The sequence below is a fragment of the Tinamus guttatus genome, unplaced genomic scaffold (assembly GCF_059628265.1).
Source record: "Tinamus guttatus ecotype Peru unplaced genomic scaffold, ASM5962826v1 Tinamus_guttatus_pri_ptg000213l, whole genome shotgun sequence".
Lineage (NCBI taxonomy): Eukaryota > Metazoa > Chordata > Aves > Tinamiformes > Tinamidae > Tinamus > Tinamus guttatus.
In genome coordinates this window covers 9100808-9126800 of record NW_028288747.1, presented here as the reverse complement: position 1 = coordinate 9126800, position 25993 = coordinate 9100808, and the positions used below count along the sequence as shown (strand labels likewise).

The 25993-nt window shown below is 40.9% G+C and overlaps 2 protein-coding genes across 5 annotated transcripts in view; one reads left to right on the top strand and one right to left on the bottom strand.

Annotated features, from left to right (window-relative positions):
• SCFD2 (sec1 family domain containing 2) overlaps positions 1-9040 on the bottom strand; it is a 179356-nt gene extending 170316 nt beyond the window's left edge. The window contains exons 1-2 of the mRNA XM_088524794.1: positions 8275-9040; positions 3191-3359 (exon numbers count right to left, since the gene is read on the bottom strand). Coding sequence (XP_088380920.1) covers positions 3191-3359; positions 8275-9040 — 935 coding nt within the window. The remainder of the gene's footprint in view (positions 1-3190; positions 3360-8274) is intronic.
• A 3081-nt stretch (positions 9041-12121) lies between these two features.
• The window catches only part of FIP1L1 (factor interacting with PAPOLA and CPSF1), a 38615-nt gene continuing 24743 nt past the window's right edge, over positions 12122-25993 (top strand). The window contains exons 1-9 of one of the 4 annotated variants that reach the window (XM_088524708.1): positions 12122-12261; positions 12879-12918; positions 15284-15341; positions 16883-16986; positions 19038-19099; positions 20087-20194; positions 21090-21220; positions 21522-21590; positions 23808-23917. In XM_088524708.1, coding sequence (XP_088380834.1) covers positions 12177-12261; positions 12879-12918; positions 15284-15341; positions 16883-16986; positions 19038-19099; positions 20087-20194; positions 21090-21220; positions 21522-21590; positions 23808-23917 — 767 coding nt within the window. In that variant the 5' untranslated portion in view covers positions 12122-12176. Of the gene's footprint in view, positions 12307-12878; positions 12919-15283; positions 15342-16882; positions 16987-19037; positions 19100-20086; positions 20195-21089; positions 21221-21521; positions 21591-23807; positions 23918-25993 lie in introns of all 4 variants that reach the window. The other 3 variants (XM_088524709.1, XM_088524711.1, XM_088524710.1) reach the window with 3 other exon arrangements.

Here is a 25993-nt window from a genome sequence, read left to right as displayed (position 1 = left end):
AGTATATGTCTTTGTTTTATGTCTATAAACCATTTCATTATGTATATTTGTATATATACACACACATCTATATATGAAAACGAATACAATACTTGGAAATTTAATTCTGAAAGAACATTATTCTCAACTAACATTCACACTGGAGCAGCAATATGTCAATGATTATAGCAGGGTAAACAACTGCTCCACGAGATTTTTGAGTCTACTAATACTAACAAAGCTAAGAAATCTAGAATAGGTTGAAAGTTTTTGTTTAGAAATTCTTTTCTTCGTGAAGAGAGCACCTTCAAAGTACAGTAACCTAAGCAGCATATGGCATATACATTTTCATCTAAATCTTTAAAGCAGCCCATTATTTCCTTAGGTTTAAGGAAAGAACCCTGCTTTATTTCACCACACCAGCCATAAATTATACATTAATTCTATATGCTAACTCTGTAACCGAGCCCAGATGTTTCTGTTGCAGAGGCATTCCATAAGAAAAGCTAAATATAGCAAGCTGTGTGGAGAGAGCAGAGTTGTTTCTCCACCACAATAGGCTCAAATATTAACTTGAGAGAAAAAAACAAAAGCATTTCAAAAATATTCCGAATATGTGAGTCTGTTTGTGAAATGCCACAACACGTGGCTTCTCTGATCACAAAGTACCATGTAGAAGAGCCCCCCACGCACATTTCACTTGGTTGCAAATTAAGTTACTAGTTCTTTCCTTAGAAAAGGTATCACTTTCACTTACTAGAAAAATTTACAAGCACAGGAATACTCATTGCCACACATCATCTACAAATATAAATCAGGGCTTACCTTTTCAGTTGCAATGCACACTCCCAAGCCTGCTACCAACGGCAATAACCAAGTTCACGAAGAACCGAGGGCATCGTTGACACAGAAGCTCATTGGTGGAAACTTTAAATTTTATACTAGTCAAGACTATTAATATTCACGTTCATAATCCAACACTAAGAACAGTCTTAAATGGAATGGAAGCTACAGTCTTCAGCCACCCATTCAGACACTGTCATGGATTCTGGTATTCCTAAGGAACTGTCTTAACAGAGCTTGGAATGCCTATTTTAAATTAGAAACTATTTCTAGTCATTTCATAATTAGAGGGGAAAAATGAAAAGACACAGGTGAAGACTGTGGAACCACATTTTGGTGTGGAGACTGTCTTCTCGGGCATGGGATACTCCTTCAGCTGCCACCAACATGGAGAAATATTATCATAAAAGAGATGGTGAGAGGTCATCCAGTCCATTTGCTCTGCTCCCAGGCAAGACCTCTTGTGCAGTCACTCACGACTGCTGTTTGCCTAATGTGTTCTCAACCTGCCAGTGATAGATGCAGCAAGATGACACTGCACAGGGAGGCTGTTACAGGAACATGGCCTTGCTGCCAGAGAGCCAGCTGGCACGCATTGCTACCACCCTACTTGGCTGCACTTGCAAAATAGCAGCCGAGCATCCAGTAACCAGCATCCCGTAACCAGCATCCCTTCTTTAACAACGCCTGCTCGTGAGAAATTTTGCAAAACAAATAACTAACCATACTAGTAAAAAAACAACTTCCATTAGTAAAATAAACCTCAAGGTATTTACCATTAGCCACTTTACAACACGAAAACTCTACAGCCTATTTCTAGAAACGTGGCTGAGAAGATTGAAGCCTAACGGAGGAAGGCACACTAGCAATTACATAATCTCGGTGTCAATAATGTTAGGGACAATGAAGTGGTAGCAAAAGTCACCAATCTTTGGGCATTAAATACCTTTCTTCCCCTCTAGTCCATGCTGCCATAAATGTTACTTATTTTGGTAGCTAATTACAGCTAGCACAAAAAGCAACAAGATCTTCAATTTGCTGTGTAGACAGACCTTGAGGACATGGCATTTCTTCTGCAGTGATCAGCTGGAACACAGCCAATAAAATGAAAACCATAACTTACTTAAAGTTAGTCACCCTGGCACTAACTTTCATTTGAGTCCATCTATATGAAAGGAATGTTTCCTCTCCATCTCCTGAGAGCAGAGTGTTATTCAAGGTGAAACTTAGACACTGGACCTAGTTACAGCATGTGTGGAAGATTGAAGATGACAAATGATCATAAGGCTCTCATATACTAAAGACTGGATGTTAGAACAGACAGAAGTTTTCTGCCTGGCCCCGCTTTTTCCACCTCCCCCAGGTGAAGGTGTGTGGGAAGGAACAGAGGAGAGAATGGGAGGAGGGAGAGGGCGGGAAGCAGGTATGAAACACCAGAAGTCATCAAACCAGAAGAATAACCACAACATTAGGTATCCCATTTTGAAAAAAAAAAAAATGTTCTAATACATGGAAGGAACATTATGGCAAAGAGACATTTTCACCTCATTTGCACCATATGAATTTCTATAGCACTCTGCTAAACAAGAGTTTTCTTGCAGTGCGAAACCCGCACCTGGTGTATTTTCTGTTACAGAAGCTTTGGGAAATTTTCAGTTCAGATAGCTTGGAAACTAGAAATTTAAACATCAAATCGGATGCTTGGAAACTAGAAGTTGAAATATCAAATCTCCTGTACTTTACAAGCAAAGTTATAGTTGCAAGTTATACAGAGCCAAGTATAATTGTTCAGACTTACTGACATAAAATGCGCTCGCTAAACAAACAAACAAAAAGTAAAAAAAAATCAGAGAACCTCATGCAGTTGTTCATATACCTCAATTTATGCCAACTTACCTTCCACCACAGAGGCCACATTTGAAAACTGGGATAAAACCTCAAGTCAGAAGGTACTCTTAACAAGAGCTCAGCAAGCAGCTCACTTTATGAGGTGGCTTGTAAGAGCAGAAGGCCACGCTTAAGACCTGCCTCTTATTGAGGCAGGAAAAAAAAGAATCACATGAAAGTTCTGGGGTTTAACTGTGCTGATTTCTATTACAACAATCTACACCAGTTTAAACAATACAAATCCTAAAAAAAAAAAAAAAAAAAAAGTTGAGATTCTCTACTTTCAGGGGTTTTATCTGGTTCAATCGCTTAGCACACATATACTAACTGATTATATTTCAGAGTAATTAAGACCAGATGGGTTTATCCTGTACACTTTTTTTTTCCCCAAAAAAAGACTTGTTCTTTGTTCCTTTTTTTTTCATGCCAAAATAACAAACATACTCAATATGTTAAAAAATGAAGAAAAAAGAATGTTTACTTTGGTTGTGCTAAGCAGCCAGGTGCTATAACACTGCACATTTCATCTGGAGTCTGCAGCGCAGTGAGTTCCACCATGTTGACCATCACATCAGTCTTGTGGTCAGGGAGCTTGGGAAGCACAGAAAGTATCTTCTCTGCAAGGTTGTCACCGTGATGACCAACTGCTCCTGGAAAAGATTTAAAACAAAATATCGAGTAGATATTTTTGAGAAACAAGGAGAAAAAAGCACAAGGAATTGAGGGCAAAACAATAACCATATGTTTTGGGGAGAATGAGACTGTTAGCCATAACACCAAGATGACATTTAGCCTTTCAAAGATATTTTGCTAGAAAAATTAAGCATCGGAATGTCTGAAGTTAAAACCATTGATATCTTTCCAGAAGGATTTGTTTAAAAAGCATAATTTAAGCTTAGTCTTACAGCAGTTAGACATTCCCTGATATGGTACCTTAAATATGCAAAATGCATAAGAAAGTTGTTAAATGAAATTTACAGCAGATATTTAAAAAATAGGCAAAAAAGTTTGACTTTTATCTCTCTGTGTGTATATATAAATATATAGACACACATATATTTATGTGCATATGTACAGACACATACACACTATACTCTTCTATCTAAAATAATAAGACATGAAATGACTGTGCTTAAAAGGACTGTATGCAAGTTACCTACATAGCTACCCAGATAGGCTGGCAAAATATTAAAGTCATAGCAATGTGCCATTGCCAAGGTCATCTCTCCTATGTGGCCTGACGCAGCACAGGTAAGCAAATCCAACATGAAATTGCTAAAATAACGCAAGTCTCTGTCTGTCCTGACCTCTGTCAGTCAAACTTTGAATTCTATAAATTGGTAAATAGCTTAACAGTAATGAAAACGAACCAAAACAGCATGCAACATGTTTCTTATTCATACTATCAAGTCTTAACACCTACTGCTTCGTGGAGGATTAGCACAGGACTAGGTCTTGGAAACACGTGGAGACAAACTCATCTCAGTTTTCACCACATTTCCATACTGCATTCTCCTAATACTTTGGTGAATAAGATCATCACTAGGAACACCTTACATTACAGAACTCTTTATGGAACTGCTACTCCTATGATACAATCTTCTTGGGCACTGTATCATCCTAGTGAGAATAGGGTTTTAAATATCAGACAGCAGAAATGTTTACATTTATTTCCCCTGGAGAAATCTGGATATTTGGAGAACGAGTACCAAAGATTAGCAATGCTTTTCATCAAGAATTTGCTCAAACCGATCTCTTAGAACGGTGCTGCAAAACAGCCTTTGTGCTTTCAGGAACCACTGTGAAGGCACTCAAAGATCACCAGAACATCTTCTTACCTTGCCAAAATACAGATCCATATTCAGCTTTGGACAAGGGACCAACAAAGGAGTCAACAGGCTGGCTATCGAAGCTGAGAGAAAAACCCTATAGCCCTGTAAGAGCAGTTGGTAGTGCATAGCAGAGCGCAGCAGCACAAGAATGCTGCCATAAAAACCTAAGATAAGTTCCCCATCTTCCACAGGCAGCAAGCTAGGACGTGTAAAGAGTAGTAAATGTGGAGATAAGAAACACTTAAGCATCTGCTTAAGGTTCATGTCATTTCCATGTCCCTTTCGGTCACATAACCACTCCACGTTTTCTTCTAATACGCAAACCCAATTCTGTTAGTTTGCTTCTCTCTGAAGCTGCTGTCACAAATTTAACATCTTAAGTGTTTTAAAAGCTACTATAAAAATTGTGGATCTGCTGCATAGAAACAGAATCTTTGCAAGGCACCTCACTGCAGAGCCTGCACCCTGACCCACAGGGTCACCCTGCACCCTGACCACCTGAAAACTTCCAATTTCTATCAGTCCTTACACCTGATGTCTACATCCTCATTAGTTTAAACATTGGTTGGCTTCTGCGTCAAAAATCCAGTCTTGTTCATAAATAGAAGACTACTGAATTATATAGTCCTCAGAATTTATGTCTTCAAGACCTCATGATATGCCATTTACTGAAGCTTTAAATTTTTTTTCATTAAGAAAAAACACCACAGTAGTGTCAATCCATCAGTGGCTTCAACTTAAAAGATTCTGCATGGATTACAAAGAACTTGAATAAAGCAGACACAATTAAAACATGACAGAATGTAAGAGGAAAAAAAAAGCTATTACGGACAAGTACAAACTAATAATTTTAAGCAAAAATAGCCTGAAAAAGAATTGATCAGAACTAGGCTTTACAAGACATAGGTCTTTATTGATTTTCAGACTTATCCTTCTCTATGTACAGCATATGTGGTAGGACAAAAAGAGTCCAGTCCCTACTCTCTTGTCTGCTCCAAGGAACTGAAAGGGAACAGTATCTACTCTACCTGCTAAAAGGCTGAAAATATTGCACCCAGTGCAAGAGTGTGAGGAGACGAAGATGCCTGGATGGCAGTAAGGAAGATGATGCAGAAAGTTAAACCTGAGTTTGCAATATTGCATGGCTGTGGAGAAAAGTTCCTGCAGTTTAGACCCACACAACCAATAACGCCAATGGAATATAGAAGTGCTACTGCTGAAGGCAGAGAAATATCATTTCTAGACCAATTTTCATGACATTTATACAAGAATATCACTCAAAACTACAAATCTCCCAGTAGTTACACAGGCACCACTCTCTCCTTGATATTCATTCCTTTCTTCGTTATTAAAACCCATTTCCAAGCCAGCTGCAGGCACCCAGCAAACAGAGCACTATTTCTTGTGCTTACAAGAGCCTATATCCCAATTCCTGCAAAGTATCCAGAGACTGCAACAGTTCAATTGTTCAAATGCCTTGAAACCATTATCTGAACGGTATCAACAGGTTCACAAATGAAAAGAAAGCCTGAGAAGCCAGAAAAACAATGCTTTATAAGAGGTATGAATGCTGGCAAGGTGATGATTCAGAAATGTACAAAGGAAGTTAAAATATGATATCATAGTGCAAATACTGAGTGGTGCAAATATTTGAGCAGAAAAATGAGAAGGAATTAAGATCCTAAAGTCAACTTGGATCTCAAACAGCTTAGCTTATTAGACCAGCACTCCAGCTTTTCAAAGCAAAAACTTCAAAAGCTTCAAAACAACAAGCAAGCAAACAAAAGCAGTTCTAAACATCCACAAAGTCTTGGGGCAGCACTAGTCACAAAGTTTTAAACACTCAGATTTGAAGAACTAGTCAGAGTGGTAATTCTGGGATGTATCCATGGGATAAACACATTTTCACTTTCTAGGGCAGCACCTTATCTGTAAGGCTCTATGCCACACTGAAGGAAGAAGCAGTCTTTGCGCCAAACCCAGAGTACTGTACAGTAAATGCAAGACTGGAGGCCACTAAAAGAACCTTGCAACAGTCCATCCAAATCTTATACAAAAGAAAAGGGAAAGTCATTTGAATTTTTCATTCTGTCCATAATATGCAACAGAAATAGCAATGATGGGAAAGAAAAAACAATAGAGTTCAATACAAAATTTAGAAAGATACTACAGAGAAGATTCTTTGGTTTGCAGAACCTAGAGGCAGGCACTTAAATGCCTTCAGATTTTTGGATAGAAAAATTTGCCATTTTGTACACTGCTAGTTTTGGGGGGCTTTTTTGTTTGTTTGTTTATTCAAGATAAATATCAAAGCAAAGATAACATAGTTTCTGGAAATTGGCACTGGAGGTGCCTAACAAAAATGTTATAAATGCTTCTGCAGTTTGTTCTTTAAAGTGGAAACGTCTTAGCACTTAGGCATCATAAATACCATTTTCCTATAGTTGGACTTGTTTGCAACTTGTGGCACCAGAAAAGTCATTTCTGACATATTTTGACCTTTTCAACTGAAGACAATTGGTGCCACTGAAGCTGTTAGCCTGTGCTAAATAAGCATGGGAAACACAAAAGGATCAGAAATCCATTAACATCAGCTTTAGCTGATGTCCCCTTTAGACATCATCTAGAGCTTCTCTGAAGTTGGGCTCTCTCTGGGTCTCCAGAGAGTAGAAAACTTTTGCCTCCCAACAACCTCTTCTGCATCTTTCAAAGGCACCTGGTTTAAAATAGCACTTAAAGTGTAGTCCAGCATCTATACTTAATGCACTTTCAGGTGTTTGGAGTACAAAAGCATTACGGTAGCTCATGTATACAGAGCTGTTTCCCTTTATATACAACCCACATGTTGCACAAGATGCAGCTCAGTAAGATACTTACAAATCACATCCCAAAACTTTCCTCTTCAGAGAGGGGCAATTTAAGCTGTTGTTTTAAGTGAGCCCCAAATGAGGAAGTCTGCCTCAAAGACTCTCACCTGCAGCTGGTTATTACTTGAACAACCCTGCTCTATTTTGACACTGCAAACCACAAATACATATCACACTTCAATAAATCCATCGTATTAAGTTAACCATATGGTTCACACTCGCTTGCCACAAGGATGTTGCATAAACAACCCTGTATTTTTTTCACTGAAACATAACGTTTCCAAGTTAAAATAAGGTGCCAGCCACACACCTCAACAGCACCTCAAGTATAATAGCTAAGGTATAATAAATGTCTGCATACACAGAATTAGAGAATAGAATCATTATGTCTGGAAGAAGCCTTCAAGATCACTGAGTACAACTGAGTCCAACACATACAGGCACAGAGAGCTGTCTAGGTAGCGCATATGCAGGTGCATAGCTATTCATAAAGACATAGTATATAGATATACAGCTATTTGTACAGACATAATACACAGGTGTATAGCTATTCACATAGACATAACGCAAATGGTGGTAAGCAGGATACATACATAGTTCATAATAACCCACAAAGCATAAACAGGACATTTCCTTCATGCCTTGGGCCTGACCCTTGGGCACAACTAAGGTCCCCAGCTAACAGCGAAGCACTGGGAGCAGAAGTGAACCCTCCCGCTGCCAGCAGGGACTTCGCTCTGGGTGCCCACGACCAGCCGTGGGATGAAGACACGCGAAGGGCCACCGAGGCCAAGGCAAGACTGGTGCCCACGGGGATAAGGGGCAGGATAAGGGCGGGACGAGCGCGGAGCGCAGCGGGTCCTTACCGGCGAGGTCGAGCGCGCGGTCGATGAAGACGAGGGAGGCCCTGTGCGGGGCCGCCTTGCGCCGGCTGCGGGCGGGCGCGGAGCTCGCCAGCTCGGCGGCCAGGGCCCTGCCCAGGGCTCCCACGGCGAAGCTCTCCTCGCGCGCGCCCAGCGCGCCCAGCAGCGCGTCCAGGGCGCCCGCGAGCGCGCGCAGCTCGGCGGGCGGCGCGCCCGGGCCCGCCTCGCCGGCGGCCCCCGCGCCGGGCTCGCGCTGCCGGGCCGGCAGCAGCGGCGGCAGCGCGGGCACCACGCACAGCTCCGCCGACACGGGCGCCAGCAGCAGCAGCGGCGGCGGCCGCAGCACCTCGGCGCGGCCGCCCTCGCCCATCCAGCGCCGCAGCGTCTCCTCCAGCTCGTCCCGCCCGGCGCCCTCCGCCTCGGCGGCCGCCACGAGCGCGCAGCGCCGCACGCCGCCCCGCGCCAGCACGGCGCGCACGGCGGCGGCCGCGCGGCCCCGCAGCGCGCCGCTCAGCACGAACACGGCGCGCGCCGCCCCCGCCGCCGTCCCGGCCGCAGCATCGGGCAGCGGCCGCACGGCCAGGGCACCCGCCGCCAGCAGCCGCCCCGCGCCGCCGCCGCCCCAGTGCAGCGCCTCGGCAGCCGCGGCGTCCAGGAACACGGCGGCGCGCGGCGCGAGGGCGAGCACGGGCTCCCAGGCCCGGCGACAGGCGGCCCGCACGTCGGGGCCCGCCGCGGGCGGCGGGCAGGAGGTGGCAGGGGCCGCCATGGCCGCCGCGCTGACAGCCACAACACGGCGCACGTGCCCGCGCGGCGCCCCGCGATGGCGTCGCGGGCCCCCATTGGGCGGCGGGGCTGCCGCAGGCTCCGCCCCCCGCGCGGCGCCGTGGTAACGGCCGGGGCTGCTCCGGGCGGCCCCAGGGAGCGGGAGCCACGGGAGGAGCCGGAGGGAGCCGGGCTGGGGCTCCGGGGGCGGTTCCGGGGGCGGCTCTTGGGCTGCGGGAAGCGACGTGCGCAGTTAGGAGGCGCCTGTGGGAGCGCGCGAGTAGAGCGCGGGGTCTGCCTCAGACGGACTCCAAAAACAAACAACCCCCCAAGTAAATATTTTACGGGAAAACATTTCCCCGGTGCGGCTCTTCACATGCCACCACCACGCACAGCAGGGGATGCGATATCTGCAGGAGCGAATGGTCCTGGCCAGGTGCTTGAGCCTTGTCATTAACAGAAAAACATCCATCGTTTTGTTCCGTGGTTCTGTCATCGCTTGGGGGCTTTCGGTTTTGCTTTCTTTTCCTCCAATGCAAGTTAGAGTTTTCCCTAGCAAAAACTCTAAACCCTAAGCAAGTTTTCTAGTCTGGGTTTACTACTGTGCTGGATGGTATCTTTGTTACACTGAGAAAAGCCATTTTGCACCATTTTGGTGCTCCTTTTAAAATCGTTCAGCCCCGGAAATGTGAAACTTCCCATCACCCTTCCCTGTCCTGTAATTCTACATTTCTTGTATTAATATTAACCAATCCAGTGGCTCATGGCCACAATATTCTTTTATTATAACCAGTTTTTATTATTTACAGTTGGAAACAGCCAGGAAATGAATTTAATATATTTCTCCCTTCAAATGCTCTTGATCACAAAGTAAACTCTAACTAGAAAAACGCCTTAATACGCATCTGCATTTCACTTTCTTCTCCTCAGAAGACAGACAGTTCACGTGCTTGCAGATCAGTGCTCTACCTCGTATTTCACCTGGGCAACCTCCTTACCACAGATTTTGGAGGATACTTTTCCTTGTGTTTAGTGGCGTTATCAGTCATAACAAAATGATATAAAGATAATGATTTATGACTCTGTTGCTATCTCAACTGGCCTTCTTAGGGCCCCTGATAGTTCAGGTGGTTTCAGAACATTGAAAAACATTACTCATGTGGGATCATTAGATTTCCGCTAATTAAATTAAACTCTCTCCTTCTAGTCTACCCAACGCACATTCCTACATCTGATGCCTCTTCCAAATCCTAACTCCATGCTGTTCCAAACCCTATCTGTTATTTTAACCTTGGGTTCAGTGTTTTATGATGTGAAAGAAAAAATCATAGTTCTCTGGACTATTATGCTTTGGAAAATGAATGCCAAGAAAGGATTGGTGACAGTTTATCACTGAGTCTCTGAGCTTACACTCAAACAGAATTATCTCTAAATCTCTGAGCTTTTGCTTTATGCCTGAGTGTTACAGACAGAAACTAGTTATGTTATGGTTTGTCCAACTTTTGAGGGATAGTATCTTGTTTAAAAAGTTTTAATTCAATTGTTTTAAGCTGTACAGTCAAAGCAGATGTTCTTTCAAGAAAACAAATGGCTTTTTACTTAACACAGTATAGCATGCAACTAGTTTTGCATATTCTAGTATCGAAAAAAAATACTATCCAGAAGACAAAATAAGGTCAATCAGTGTAAAGCATAGTGGATAGATTGCAAAGAAAACTTTCCTTAATAGTTTTTATAGTTTATTTTACCATATGTGCAAATCTTAATATTTTGTGCTAAAAAATAGTACTAAAGATTCCCCATACACTTGAAATGCTGTTTTGTGTTTCTGTAGGGTAACCCATGAATTAAGATTTACATGAGTCTTACAAAAGAGCTGTCTTCTGTCCTCAGCCTGAGCTGGTATTTACTTGGGAGAAGCCTGTATTTCCAACTTTTCCTGCAGTCTTTCTGCACAGTCTTTCTCCACAATTGCTTTGTGGTTCTGTGTGACATGTTAAAATCTGTGTTCTGCACCTACACCTCATTTCTCCCAGTATTTATGGTGCTTTCAACAAAACTTTCTTTCCTCTTCCTTGTGTTTGCACAATTAAAAGCAGCAAAATACAGAAAGTTCTAGTGCTTCCTCTAATACAAGGCTAAGGTCAGGAGAGTGTTACATGATCAAGTAAACAAAATGGGAGCAGAAATAAAGGTAAATACAGATGTTGTGTATGGTGTATAACTCCCTGCATTTGCTTTATGACAAATGCCTGGAAATGTTTTGGAGCAAAAACACCTTTGTTGACTCCACTCGTGTATTAAAAAAAAAAATAGTGATAAAAATCCTAGTTAATTGTAAAGCATATTCGCCTCAGCCTGCATGAAGTGTTATGGCACACGCGAGACCGTAGGCGCCCCAGGGCTGCAGCACCCTCAGGCCGTGCCGGCCCCGGCTGTCCCTGCAGCCGCTCTCGCCGCTTCTCGGCGGTTCAGCCGTTAGAGCGAGCGTTGCAGTTGCTGACGCAGCGCTCGCTCGCAGACGAGAGGCCAATAAGCCACCAATAAAAACTGCTTGAAACTTCCCCCTGCTTTTAAGACAGAGCGTGAAAGACACAGTGAAAGGCACAGTTACAGCACAGCTTTCTGTCGCCGCACGGGTGGATGTTAAATTCCTATTGGAGCTTAGAGAAAAAAAAAAATGAGGGGGGGATTTAATGGAGGAGAGGCCCGCGGAGCGCGGTGAGGCACGGCCCGCGGCGGCGGGGCAGCGCGGCCCGCGGCCCCGTGCGGTGCCGGGCCCCTAACCCGGGCCCGGCTGGCCGGGCGGCCCCGCGGGGAGGCGGCGCAGGTGAGCGCGGCCGGGCCGTGCAGGGCCGGGCCGTGCGGGGCCGCCCGCCGCGTGCCCGTGCCCAGGGCGCCGCGGGGCCGGGCCGGGCCCGCTTCCTGTGCGTGTCACTCACTCGCCGGGGGAGGGGAAGCGCCGAGCAGGCGGCGGCGGCGGCGGCTCCTCGCAGCGCGGCGGCGGAGGCCCGCGCGGCCGGGCGGGCGCTCGCACTCACCGGCCGCAGCCCGCGGAGGGCCGGCGGCGGCGCGGGGGAAGGCCGGCGCGAGGCCAGGCCCGTGCGCCGTGGGGCCTGCGCGCCCGGCGGCGGGCGGCCATGTCTAGCGGCGAGGTGGAGCGGCTGGCGGCGGAGTCGAGCGGCGGCGGCGCGGGGGACGAGGAGGAGGAGTGGCTCTACGGCGGTACGCACCGGCCCGGTACCGCCCGGCACCGCGCGGCCCGGCTCGGCCCGGCCCGCGGGGAGGCCGCGCCCGGCTCGGCACCTGCCCGCGCGACCGGGCCTGGCCCGCGCCGCGTCGCGCCGCTTTAAAGCGCCCCCCGGTCCCGCCGTGGCCGCGCAGTCCCCTCCTCCCGGCCGGCCCGCCCGCCCGGCGGCTCCCCCCGCCCGCCGCCGCCATGGCCCCGCCGCCGCCCTCCTTCCTTCCCCCCGGGGCCGCGCAGGCCGCGCTAGGCCGGGCTCCGCGTGGCTCCCGGTGCGGGGGGGCTGCGGCCCCGCGGGGCTCCTCAGCCCTCCCAAAGGCATCGGGAAGAGGCGGGAGCCCCGCGGCCGCTGCCCTCCTGCAGAGCCTCCTCGGGGGGCTCGGCCTCGCTTCAGCTGCCAGTGCCGTCCCCGGGCCTGCCAGGCCTCGGGGTCCGAAGCGGGACTCCTGCCACAGCTGTGGCGTTAGCGACCTGCCAGAAAAGTTACTGCTTGCCCGACTCAGGAGTTGCCTAATTATATGCTTGGCCACATACCTGCTGTTCGGAGGGCTTTAAATGTGTAATTCTTAACCAGTGTGTTTCTTTTTTCTTACCTTAGATGAAAATGAAGTGGAGAGAGCAGAAGAGGACAAGTCTAGGTGTGTATCTTGACAACCAGAAATTCTGTAGCGTGGTTATGCAAAGCATTGCATTAATAACGTGTTTTCCCAGTTGCTAGTAAATCTGTAGCACCCCAACACTTAACACTGGTGTCTCCAAAATCCCCCCTAGACAATCTGGTCTGCTAGAATGATTTGGCTTTTCTGTGCAACTGTTTTACCCAGGCGGTTGGGTTACTTGAATATGAAGATTAGTTTTGGTTTTAACTGTATATATATCAGTATCTCTTCACTAAGTGCCAACAGAACTTTTTATTTCTGCAATTATTGTGCTTTGAATTCTCAGTTATAATCCATAACCGTCGTGATACAGCACTTCATTTGTGCTAGGTGGTTTACAAATTAAGTATAAAGGGCAGCATGTTCCCAGAGGGCTTACAACTTAGTTACAGAAAGAAGAATACAAGGAAGCAGGGAGGACTGGCCAGTTTGATATGCGCTTTTCATAGACGTCTCCTCGACTTCTTTTTTGTTTATTTGATAATTTAGTAAGGGGGCCTTTGAAAGAAAGGCAGAAGAAACTCTGAAAATGTTTTGGGGAATGTGCCTGAGGCATTAGGAGCTGTGTGAGAGACACCACGGAGATGTGGCTTTGAAAAAATAGTGAATTTGAAGTTGGTGGAGGTTTGTATCAAGGGCTGCCTGGAAGCAGGAGTCAGCTTTTGAATACTGAGTAAGAAAAGTATTCTCGTAATTTCTCAGATTTGAGAAACTATGGAAGTTTTTGATAGTAATGGTAGTTAAATAAAATGGTAAGGCAATATGAGAAGGCAGATATTTTTTTCCGTAAGTTCTTCCAGCAGACTGCAAGGATTTTTCAGTTAGAGATATCTTACATTAAACAACCCTTGATGGACAGTGTGTCCATAAATTCGCTCAGCTGAGGTTTTCAACTCTTGAGGTGAGCAGTGTGTTGTAGCAGTAATGACTTCTACCACTTGACTACTGAGGATGTCAACTTTAAGCTACCTGTTAAAGGCAGTTATTTGATTCCAGTAAGTTTTTGTATGAAACAGTGAATTTTGTTTCCTCTTCACCTTTTCTGTGTCATTTGTAGCTTTGTAGACTTCTGTTCCATTCACCATGAATCATCTCTTCTCCAGGCCAAAAAATTGCAGTCTGTTTATTTGCTTCTTTTACTCCTCACTGGGAAACTATTCCATATCAGTCGATTCTTTGCGTTCAGTTACTTTTTTTTTTTTTTTTCCTTGGGCCTGACACCTTTTGTCAATGACTGTCCTTTCAAGAACATTTATTGTCTGGCAATCAAAAGGATCTGTGAAAACAGTGGTGTTTTACTCTCTCCCTGATCAATGCTGTCCTGCAGTCTAGCTTGGCTGATGATCCCAGTTGTCTGCCTCAATAAGGAATACTGAAGGACTAAAAGGGCAACAGATTACAGCTTATGTTTCTTACAGATTGTGTTTGGAATTCAGAAAGCAGCATGCCAGTTATCCTGTTAAAGGCTGAGGTCTCTGGCCTCTTGGTTTTGACTTTCTTCATACATAGAATCTGAGCAAAACTTCCCATTGTCTGTAACTGGACTGTCATTTTACTGGTTGGTCAAGTGGTTGAGTTTAGAGATAACGCTCCTGATACATAACATTGCCAGAATCAGATGGGATGAGAATCCTTCTTCAGCTTCCAGTTCCTATTTAATAAAAGTTTGGAGGTTATTGGCCCCACGCAGAGTCAAAAACAAACACCAAAAAAACCTCAGTGCCAGAATATTGGTTGAAGATGGCTCCCTGCTTACTCGTTAGTGCAAGCCTGGAAGTTAAAGTGCTGCTGTGTAAGAAACAGCAGTAGGTAGCAGTTCTGCAAGTCAGCTCATTGGTATACATTTCACAGAACTGTTAATCTCGAACAAGCCAGTAGTAGTTCTAAAACCCTGATGCTTTTCAGTCTACACTTAAAATATAATCAAATTTATCATTCAGTTGTTCTGTTTGGGAAAGAACACTTTGCAATGCAAATAAATTTTAATTCAGTACTGCATTGCTTCCAAGTATATAACGGCTTTTTTGATTTTATCTTTGAAGAGCATCAGTCTGCAAGAAAAATAAAAACTCAGTTATTCTCATTTCATAACTTATCAGAGATTTCAGTTCACCTTTGAAAGAGTAAGATTTTCCAATCCTGTAGAACAGTTGCAAGTATTCCACAAGCATCCAGTTAGTGTTATTTGTATTAATTAAATGTTATTCTGCTAATATAGTTATTCTAGAAAAAAAATGAAGCGAAAGAAAGCAAAATATAGTTGGAGCTTCAGCAATTTTCAGAAATGAAGTAGCAGTAGTTTCGTAAGTGCATAAGTAACTGTTTTAACTTGTTTGTTTTTAAGCATTCCACCTCCACCTGGGACTGAAGAGGAAGCTGCAGAAAATGGCGTTGTGAAAACGGTAGTTTTAAATGTATTTTTAAAATAAATTGTATTTATATGTTTCTATATGCCTTTGACCTTTTTTTTTTTCTTACAGGTGTTTGATACAGATAGAAACTGTAGAAACTATTAGATTAGGAAATGAAATTTCCAGCTGCAGTTCAATTTTTTAAACTAAGTTTTAGAAAATAAATGCATAGTACTTCCAGTTTCTTTAGGTAAAACCTTTCAAACCAGCTGTCTTCTTCCAAAGAAATCTTTTAGAAAATGAAACTCTTCTCTATTTTTTTTTTCTCACTGATAGGAAATCTTTTTTGGCTGCTTTTCTGCTTTGAACATTAGAAACAGTAAGTGTGTGCAGAACTATGTGAAAAATACGGATCACAAGGTGAAAAATGAGCCTTTTAGAGTCAGCATAATATGTTTGTTTTGTAAGTTTTCAGTAGTGAGAATGATGAAGGAAAGGACCAAGAAATGAGATTGACAGTTCATATTTTGATAAAAGGCCTCACCTTACTGTGGAAACAGCTTAAGGCTGTTGTATGAAAAGCTGGTACTTCTGTTTCAGTGGAAGATGAATTAGTTCATATTTTGAAAGTGTTATCTTACTATTACCAAATCCACTATCATTACATATTTATGAAAGTTGCAAGGGCTTCCCGCCCGCCATTGATTTTTATTGCTATGTAGATGTATTATTGTCATGTAAATTATATTTGCTGTTTGCATTTTGTCATCTCGTTTTTGTTATGTAAGCTCGCTTTTAAAATACTGGTTTAAAAAGCTGTATTGTTATGTAGATTATAGTAATGTCCCATAGGAAGGGTGAACTGTACTGCAGCTTTTTCTTTTCTATGCAACTTTTTATTTTTGTCTAATTTGTGTACCAGGCTAGTTAGAAGCTGTAATAGGTAGGGGCTAGAACGCAGCTACACTTGGGTAACTGCAGTCCATCTGGAAAGCATCACCTTGGCTTTGCTAGGCTCAGCCTTTAACTGAAGGATTCCACAAGTGTTTGCATGAGGGTGAACTGCTTGGTAGGGTTTACTTCCATGAAGGTCTTGATGCAGTTCCTCACCGAAGTGTTTTAAGAAAGCTAAGCAGCTATAGACTAAGAGGGAGTGCCCTGCACAGATGATTCATGTCTAAAAAAATAGAAAGTTGAAGTTAAGTTTTTGCAGAGGAACACAGCTGCAGGTGAACTTCCTTCCCTGGACTCCTGTGCTTAACTCGTGCTGTTTAAAGTGATCCCACAACTTCTCCTTCTGTCAAGTAATTTATAAACACAAGTTTTCTACTGATGCAAAGTTATATGAGATAGTAAGGACACCTGTGTACATGACTGGTTAATCAATAGTTTTTATAAATTCAGTGTAGAAAAAATGTGTTCATGGGAAGAACAATACCTTTATATTTAAGACAAAGCTTCCCAAGTTGATTTTCTCTCCAAAATTTCCACAGTGGGGAATTTTGTCTGGAATATTTTTTCTGCTGTGGGTAAGTGACTGCGCTTTGTCTGGGCAGTGACTTTTTCTTTTTTTTTTTTTTTTTTTTCCACAGAAGGGGACAGAGAATGAGGATGACAGTGATAGTGATAGTGATGATGATGAAGATGATGTTCAAGTCACCATAGGGGATATTAAAACAGGAGCTTCTCAGTATGGGTAAGTTAATTGCAAACATTAACTGAGGGAGCATTCAGGATTACGCGTAGAGATTAATTCTGGCTTTCAATAGTTGTCAATAAATGGTATACATAAATTATTCTCCTTATGGGGTTTTTAATCACTTTAGCAAAATGTTTTTAATTAACAGTGGCTTGAAAAAAAATAAAAAATGAAATGAGTTGTATGAGCTGTGTATGTTGTGTAAGATGCACTTCATTTTCATGTCTTGAGAAATAAATGCATTGAAGAAGAATGTAAGGTTGAGAGCTGCCTTTTTTGATTAGGGAATTGGTTGCATAATATTTTTTGGACATTTTTGACAGCTATATTTTTGTTGCAAACTGTAGCCTGACAGACACACAAAACATTAAAAACATGAGTCCTTGGTCCTGTCTGTGGTGGGTACAATTTTAACAAGTAGAAGTGTAAGTTCTTAATGCTGTTATCGGATAAGGGTTTAATGTACTGCAAGATGAAGCCACAAGATCCTAGAGATAATTTTTCAAGGTCATGCTTCAGGCATTTGTCTTGTACAAGAAATTTTTGCTGTTGTTATTTGCTATATATTTGTTTTGTTTTATAGAGTTTCTTTTTCACTTAATGACTCTGAAGAGCATTAATTTCAGCAAAAAATATGAAATATAATCTTTCATTACATGGAAGTTTTCTGACAAAAATTGTTTGCTTGTTCATGTTGGCAATTTTTATGCTTACAAAAATGGAGTATTCCATGGCTTAATTCTATATATACTGCAGGTAGATCTGACTCATGCATGTTATTATATTCTTAACTGTAGAATTCAGGTAACTTTATTCATTTTTGAAATGTGTATAATATTTTTGGGCTTACAGGATTTCATATCCTAAAGTAACTGTGAAAAAGATATAATATCAAAAATGGCAATTCTTTAAGTTCTTGAAGTGTTAGTTTTGGGGGATTTTTTTTTTTTTTTTTTTTTTTTTTTTTTTAGCAAATCATAGAAACTTCATGGAAGGGCACCCTTCTAAAACAACCTTAATATTGCTGTTCATTTTAACGTCATTTAACTTTAATTTAACAAATTCCTATATAGGATTAAATTATTTTTCATTTAGTTGTCAATCACTTAAAAAAACACATTGACTTTTTAAAATAAAGTCATATACAGATAGAGTTTGACAGATTATAAGGAGAGATGTTTTGTGTCGGTTTTGTTCCACTGCAGCACAGTCACAAATGAAAAATAAACTGCATGGGGGGGTTGTACTGTAAACTGTACACTTCCTTCTAGTTACATGGAAATGTTATTTTGTAATTTTTAAAGGACTTAAATTACCTTAGTGCCTTGACTTCTGATTGCATTTTTATAAATAAAGCTCTCTTGGTCCAATTTGGATTGTCATTGCTCTTTCAGAAAGTGAAATGTGTGTTCAGTTTATTGGGGCCTTTTCTGTAATGGGACAAGACGGAATATCCCCCAGCTCCACTACCCACCACCACTATTGGACAAAAGGATAGATGTTTGCTAAAAATATGTTGAAAGAGACTTTCGGTCATTTTAGAGGAATGCTTGTATTTTCCACTTTTGTAGATTAGATGGGATAATTATGAAAACAGGAAAGGTATTTTTTTTTTTTAAAAAAAAGTAAGTAGAGAAGGGTTGCTATCTAAACTCTTTTCAATTTGCTTTTACCCTATTCATTAGTGTGTCATGTGTATCCCTAAATGAACTTCGTTCTTCCTTTCTTTCTTCTTCTGGTTCCGTCCACTCTTGTTTCTATCAAGGCCTTTATCCTTTCAACTCAGGAGGAGTGACTGGGACTTGCTTCACAACTGTTTTAGTTGGAGATGTTGCTACTGAGCATGGAAAGGTACACTCTCTTGCTCCTAGGCTGATCTCTTTACTTCTGCAGTGTTACCAGCTTGGAAAGATAAGAGATACCAGATGGTCGTTGAACCTAGATCCAGTTTGTTTCTGGGTCTAGCTAACTCTTGTTTTGTTAAGTTTGCTTTTTATTTTGTCTTAAGAGTTTTCTCTGACTAATTTAGTTCTGTTTATTTCTTTAAGCTATGGAGCGGCACCTGTGAATCTCAATATTAAGGCAGGAGGGCGAGTTTATGGATCTTCTGGTAAGAAAAATTTACTCACTAGTATCAGTAAAAATGCAAGCAAATCAGTAACCTGAAACATAGGCCACATTTATGCAGATGTGTGTAATTTTAGCTACCAGAAAATTTTGGTGTGATGACAGTAAATTTGACAAATGTAAAATTACTGCTGCTCTTAAACTGTTGAAGGTTCATTGCATTGTTTTTCCTCAGTGGATCTAAAACCTGGATACACATACTTTTTTTTTTTTTTTTTTTTTTTTTTGTCTCGAGTGGCATGATTTGCAGAGAGCTGTGACATGTATATTTTTAGCAATATATAAAATTAGGGTTCAAGGTAAGAGTAGTAGGTCACACAGCACATTAAGAGGATTGTGTGAAAAACTCATTTTGATTAGACTGTTAGTGAATGAGTTGTTTAAACAGTCACCTGTCTCTTTTATGTTTTCTTGTTTAGATATTGTTACCTATAAAACCCTGAATGAAAAGTGATTTTGATACTTAAGATCCATTGGAGGTCTTTAAAGTGTTGGAAAAAGCAAAATGCAGTGACCAGCAGGTAGACAGCTCTGATTTGGTGACAAGGGGAAGCACCAACGCAAAGCTTCATGGCTCACCAGCAACTGAGTCATTCTTTGCATGTGCCAAAAGCTCAGTTCTTATGTTGACTTTTTAGGTAAATCTGTGCACATCGACTTAAAGTATTGAGGATACAATAGCAGCTGAAAAAGCTGTTACACCTACTAAATAACTGCTGAAAAAGGAACCACCTGTGGTCTGCATTTTTCTGCCAAATGTTTGTGTTTAAGAGGAGGAGACAGATACTATGATGTCTTTTCTTATACATACCGGATTGTTTTGGATGAAGGAAGTAGTTCTGCCTTTCAGAAGTTTTCACTAAATAAATATATATATATATATATATATATATATATTTCAAATATTGTGACTGTTAAAACTTGTCTTGGTAGAGACAGAAGGCTCTAACTGTCTTACTTATCTTCACAGGAGCAAAAGTTAAAGGGGTGGATCTAGATGCAGCAGGAAGTATTAATGGTGTTCCACTTCTTGAAGTAGATCTAGATTCCTTAGAAGATAAACCTTGGAGAAAGCCAGGTAATGCTTTGGTTAACAGCTTGTTACAAGCATATTGAGTACTTACAATTTCCATGTACTATGTATAGCAGTTACCCTATAGATAGAAGATACTGTCCAATATTACAGAAAGGAGATAAGTTATTTGATGCTTTTGTGTTGTGCCACAGAGTGTATAGGTATGCCACATTTCTTAGTCAACGTCCCACACATAAATATCAGCAAAAAGCAATTGCAAGATTTGTCCTTGAATCGATGTGTTTCCTGAACTCTGCTTGGGAAAATGTTTTTCTGGGGAGGTTATTGCCATTGATCTACCCTATATGACAGAATGAGAGAGGATAAAGCATAAACCAGCCTGCTTAAATGGTTTGGCTAGACTTCTCTGAGACCAGTATTTTTATTTTTTATTTTTGGCAGTACCTCTTATTGTTCTAGTGTTATGTATATTGCTTTGGTGATGCAAATAGCATCTGCAAAGACTGGGGGCAGAAAAGCCGTTGATAGTTGGTGTTTGGATTGTTTGGTATTTGAAATATATACTGTGTATCTTGAGTACTGGGAGGCTTCAGAGGAAATTATGAGCAATTAAATGCAGAAAAAGCAAGGAGGAGTGGCTTTTCATGGAGCAGATAACAAAAATCATGCAACTCGTATAAGGATTGCAATAGCCTGTGCTGTTCTGTAGGTGTCTGGTCTTGATCCCTGAGACAGGCTGCTAGGCTCGATACTGCTTTTCTACTCTGTGAATTCTTCTAGTCTTAGCCATGAGCATATGAGCCATTGTCCATTTCAGCAGTGCATCTTTCGGATCAATGGTAATCTGGTTTGATGCTAAAACAGAGATAAAATAGGAAAAAAAAAAAAAAAGGGAGTTTTAATAACATCTGAAAAACTTATGCTGTTCTGTTTACAGGGGCTGACCTTTCTGATTATTTTAACTATGGCTTCAATGAAGATACCTGGAAAGCTTACTGTGAAAAACAGAAGAGAATACGAATGGGTCTTGAAATTTTACCAGTTACCTCAACCACAAATAAAATTACGGTAATTGATACAACTTTCGTGATACTCTACAAGCTTTTTCCGCCCTCGCCTCAGTGTTAGCTGCTTGTGTGTCGTAAGCTTGTTGTGCCAGCTACTGTGCATTTGTTAGAGTTGGCCCCTGACTCCCCCCAGCCCTCCCCAATCCAAGCCCAGAATGCTCCCGTGTTGCTTCAGCAGCAATTGCTGTGGATAGTGGCAGAGAGTAGCTGCAGCTAGGCTGTATCTCCACCATCACTCACAATGCGGCCCATCAGTTAAGACTTGTATGGTATCTTAATGGGCAATGTGTTATTTAACTTAGGCCGAAGACAATACTATGGAAGTAACACCAAGTGCAGAGGTTCTCGATGGCAGATACCATCTTTTTAAGGTGAATTTTAGTAAACTTTTGTTGGTTGCTCTCATTTTTGTCAAGTATTGCTTCCCATACCACCACAGCCTGGTAGAAGAACAGTTGAAGTGGATGTAGCCATTATTTCAAATTCTCATCTTGCGTCAGTGACTTTCTGTGTATGTCAGTGCTGATTAAAAAGTGTTGCTTTGCTTGTTGCCCTTCTGCAAGCATGTGAGTTAGTGGCCTGGTGTATTAACAATTTTCTGTGAAACTAATTTTGCTTTCTGTTATGGTTTATTTGTAGTTATAGTGCATTTGTTTTCCAGAATTTGTGCAGATGTGCTGGGAAAGCTTTTGTAGATTATGGCATGTTCATTTTTTCTGTGGCCTTTGTAGCTCTTTTTTGTTTTTTATTCTGTAACGCTTATCCTTGGCAACTCTTGAGATTTGAAAAATCAATTGTTATTTTCTTAGTTGTCTATCTGGGATTAGATGGGAATATACCAAGTATATACAATATCTTTTTTCCATTAGGGAATGTTGATTTGCACAAAGCAAGAACAGAAGTTCCCAGGGCTTTTTCCCTTCCTCCTTTTTCACAGTAATAGTGTTAAGGAGATGCGAGATGATGGGAGTTACAATTTCCCATTGTAGCTGGTCACTGTGAGCTCAGACTTTTCTGATCTTTGGTCCTGATGGAGGAAGGATAAGTATTCCAAACAAATACTTCCCCTCTTGCTATCTCTGTATTGATGCTGGCAGGGGCAGTGTGGATCTAGTGATGCATCAGTAAATACTCATGTGGTTTGAAAGTTAGTTTGTCAACTGTTCTACAAATGGAGGGCAGGAATGTACATGTATCAGGCTTATTTTATGCTTTGTTAATGAATTTCTCCACTCTTCGTAAATACTAAAACATGGTATGTTTGCATGGTATGTTTAGATTGATCATCTATGACTGGCAAGACTGTGCTTTGTCTCCTGCATTTTTCAGTTACTTATTAATAGGGATTTTACTTTTTTTTTTTTTTTTTTTTTTTTTAGAAAAATCCTTAAAAAAAACTCTTTATTTTTAATATTTAATGTCTTTCATACTTACAGATGCTAAAGTTTAATTTATTTTTTAAGGAGCCTTAACTATTTATGTGCAGTTGGTCTCCTGTGGATATGGGAAAGAAATGCTTGTGGATTGGCAAGATCCTGCAAAAGCTTAATCATTCATTTGCCTGTAAGAATCTAGGAGATCAGAACCTGTAAGATGTTAAAGCATGATTAAATTAGCTAGGTTCTCATGTACTGATTCACATGTATTGCTATTTGTGGAGCTCTGTTATCCAAAATCCATGATACTCAAACGTGAGAATTAAATGATTTTTTTTTTTTTCCAACTTTGGAAACACTTTTGTAGAAATACACTCCGAAGAGTGATATGTAGCTATGTGGCTAGTACAGTGAGATTCTTTAAAAATTAAGTGAGTTCTGGTTTGTCTTTAATACTAATCATATAATTAGTTTTTCTCGCATATATAATGTGCTGCTGAAATCAAACAGTACTTGAAATGTTTGCGCCAAGAAGTCTTGCAAGCTGCAGTAATATCTCTGGAATTTTGCAGTACTTCAGAAACTGCAGTATGTTTTTTTTAAAGTATCCAATCTGAACTAATGGAAAATCTTGTAAAGTTTTTGTAATCTAAACTGAGCTGACTGTTGCTTCTATGACTCAAAAATTAAATGGTTCTTATGGTCACTAAGGCAGGTGGAGAACGGGTTCATTTTCTTGTTTCATCATTTGTAGCCAGGTAGCAGACGTGTTCAGCCTTTTTTTTGGCTTAGATTTTGAATATTTTTGAATAATTTTGCTGCTTTAAAATTGAGATCTTATTTTGTACAAACAGGAGATTCTAGAAGAGAAACAAATTAGTCCTGTTGTTCAAAGTCCAAATCAAATGCTTTGAAAGTAAATATTACTGATTAATAAGACTGTCTAATCTTCTTCAGTAAATTGCTCTTTGATATAGTGCTTCTTATATAAATTTAAACAATATTTAAGTTATATATTTAAATATGTATATTTAAGTAACATACTATTAGAAAATGTGGGATTTTATTAACCGTGCAAGAGTGACAAGTTTTTTTTTTTTTAAATCTGATTAAAATTGGACTTTCTGTCTTTTGCATTGGCAATGTGCTATGTTGAGTGTTGGACTCCCAATACTTCTGAGGTAAAACTAACGATAAAACATTATTTTGAAGGTACAGCAGGGCAGAACTGGAAATTTGGAGAAAGAGTTGGCAGTGCAGTCATCCAAAGCTGATTTCACATCTCCTCCTGCCTTATTCAAATCAGGAATTCCAACAAACAGGTCAGTTAGTTGTAACTTAAGTCCATAAGTTTTTTATTTTTATATTGTCGTCTCCATGTATTTGAAGTTCTTGATTTCTATAGGAAAGCACAAACTGTGTTTCCTAATAGGTGGAACTGAGAAGAGTGATCCTAATAATTCTTAGTTTTCAGTCACCTTTACACATGAATGCAATACTAACTTTTTGCTTGTTCAAAAAAAAAAAGTGGAAAGAAGACGATAAGCAACAATATCAAGTAACAAGGCAGCTATAAAACTACAGGTGCTGGTGTTATGGAACAGTGTTATCTGAATAGAATTAGATTGGCCAATAAAGTGTCTATAGCTGGTGCATCCCCCTCTGTAGGCGTGTGCTTTAGTTAACACACCATGTCCATTAAATAAAACTGAGTCAGATGGCTACAACAAGAGAAAATCAGATGCATTCCTGGCAACTAGCCTTTTTCAAGTAAGGTAGCTTTTACGTTTTCACATTTGAATATTTTGCTTTTTATATTTATTTATTTATATTTATATTGCTTACTCTTGGTTTGCAATAAGTCCGTGCTTCTGCTTTGTTTTAGTTAACCAAGTGATTGTGCTGAGGAGTTCTATTTTTGCGAAACTCTAAAGAGATTTTATTGTTACAGATGGTGGCAAGGGTACCTGCTTTCATCAGCAGCAGTTTAAGATTAGTATCTGTGATTTGTTTTTCTGATTGTTGGGGTTTTTTTGTGTGCTTCATCCATAATTATCTCGGGCAACATCCTTTCAGAGTCTATTCAATAGCCAAATATGTTTCTGTTGCAGGGGAAAAAAGACATCTTGTGTCATACCTTTGCTTATATTTTTTTATTTTCTGATACTACTAGATAATTTCTCATTATGACTGAAACTTCTTTCTGAGCTATCAGATTATACTGTTCTGTGTTTAGTAGATTAAAGTTCTGCTTGCCAGTTTTCCTTTTTTTACGAAATAGTATAAATCTTCAAAACTTTTTTTTCCAATCCTCTGTTTTATATTTTTGTTTTCTAAATTGCTTCTAGTTTGTGTCATTCTGGTAGCAGAGTTATCAAAATCCAAGATACTGTTCATAGGGTAATGATTCAACATTTATATTTGGCACAGATCTTGTTGTAGAATTTCAGTTCTGCCTACATTTTGTTATTAGAGATTTATTGAAATATTTTAGAAAGTAATTGGGGTATTAAAAATGTAGTTCAGCTTAAAGTTATGGGAAAAAAATGCATTTCATAGGTTTGTGTATAGATTTGTTTATGTAGTGAGAATAAGGTAATATTTCTTCCCATTCCTCCTCTTTACCTGCCGCCTTTCTCTCCCTTGCATGAAGTTAACAATCTCAGGTATAAGTGACCATCATTGGACTTCTATAAGCATGAAGTATAAACATTGTTAATTAGAGAATTTTTCATGAGAGACTTTAGATTTGTTCATTCCCACTTTGGAGTTTTCCAACTTTTGCTCTCTGAAGGAAAGAGAGACTAGTAAATAATTTGTTTCATTACATAGATAAGGAGGAAAAAAAACCTCAATACATATCCAGTTGTACCACTTTGAGTGTTTTGTGGTTATTATAGACTATTTTCCATGCATTTAGTGTGAGTATTGTAATTACAAGTTGATACAATGGAAATGCTGACTTCTCTCCATATTTAGTATGTGCTCTTTTGCTTGCATGAGTTTGACATAAGTTCTTGTGTAAAGAGGAAAGATACTTTGAGCTCTGAGGAGAGACTCGGAAAGAAAAATGTGCTTTGAGAAGGCTGAGCTTATTTCAGAAATAACTCTCAGCTGCGTGTGACATGCTTCTATTTAAATGACGTCTCCAGAATGCTGCTAGTGTTTTCTCTATATGGAAAAACTCATTAATAATTTCTTTATAAGCAGTTAGTATTTTATAGGACTGTATCTTTTTCTTCTTTACCTAAGCAGATCATCTTAGCTGGGTAGAAATTTCAGCAGCCCAGCTCTTTGAGGATGTAAAACAACTACTTTTACACTGTAAGGCATTTGCTGTAATGTTATTGGTGTGAAATTTTTAGGAAATTTTCCTATGTAGCTGTGAAACTTCTCTC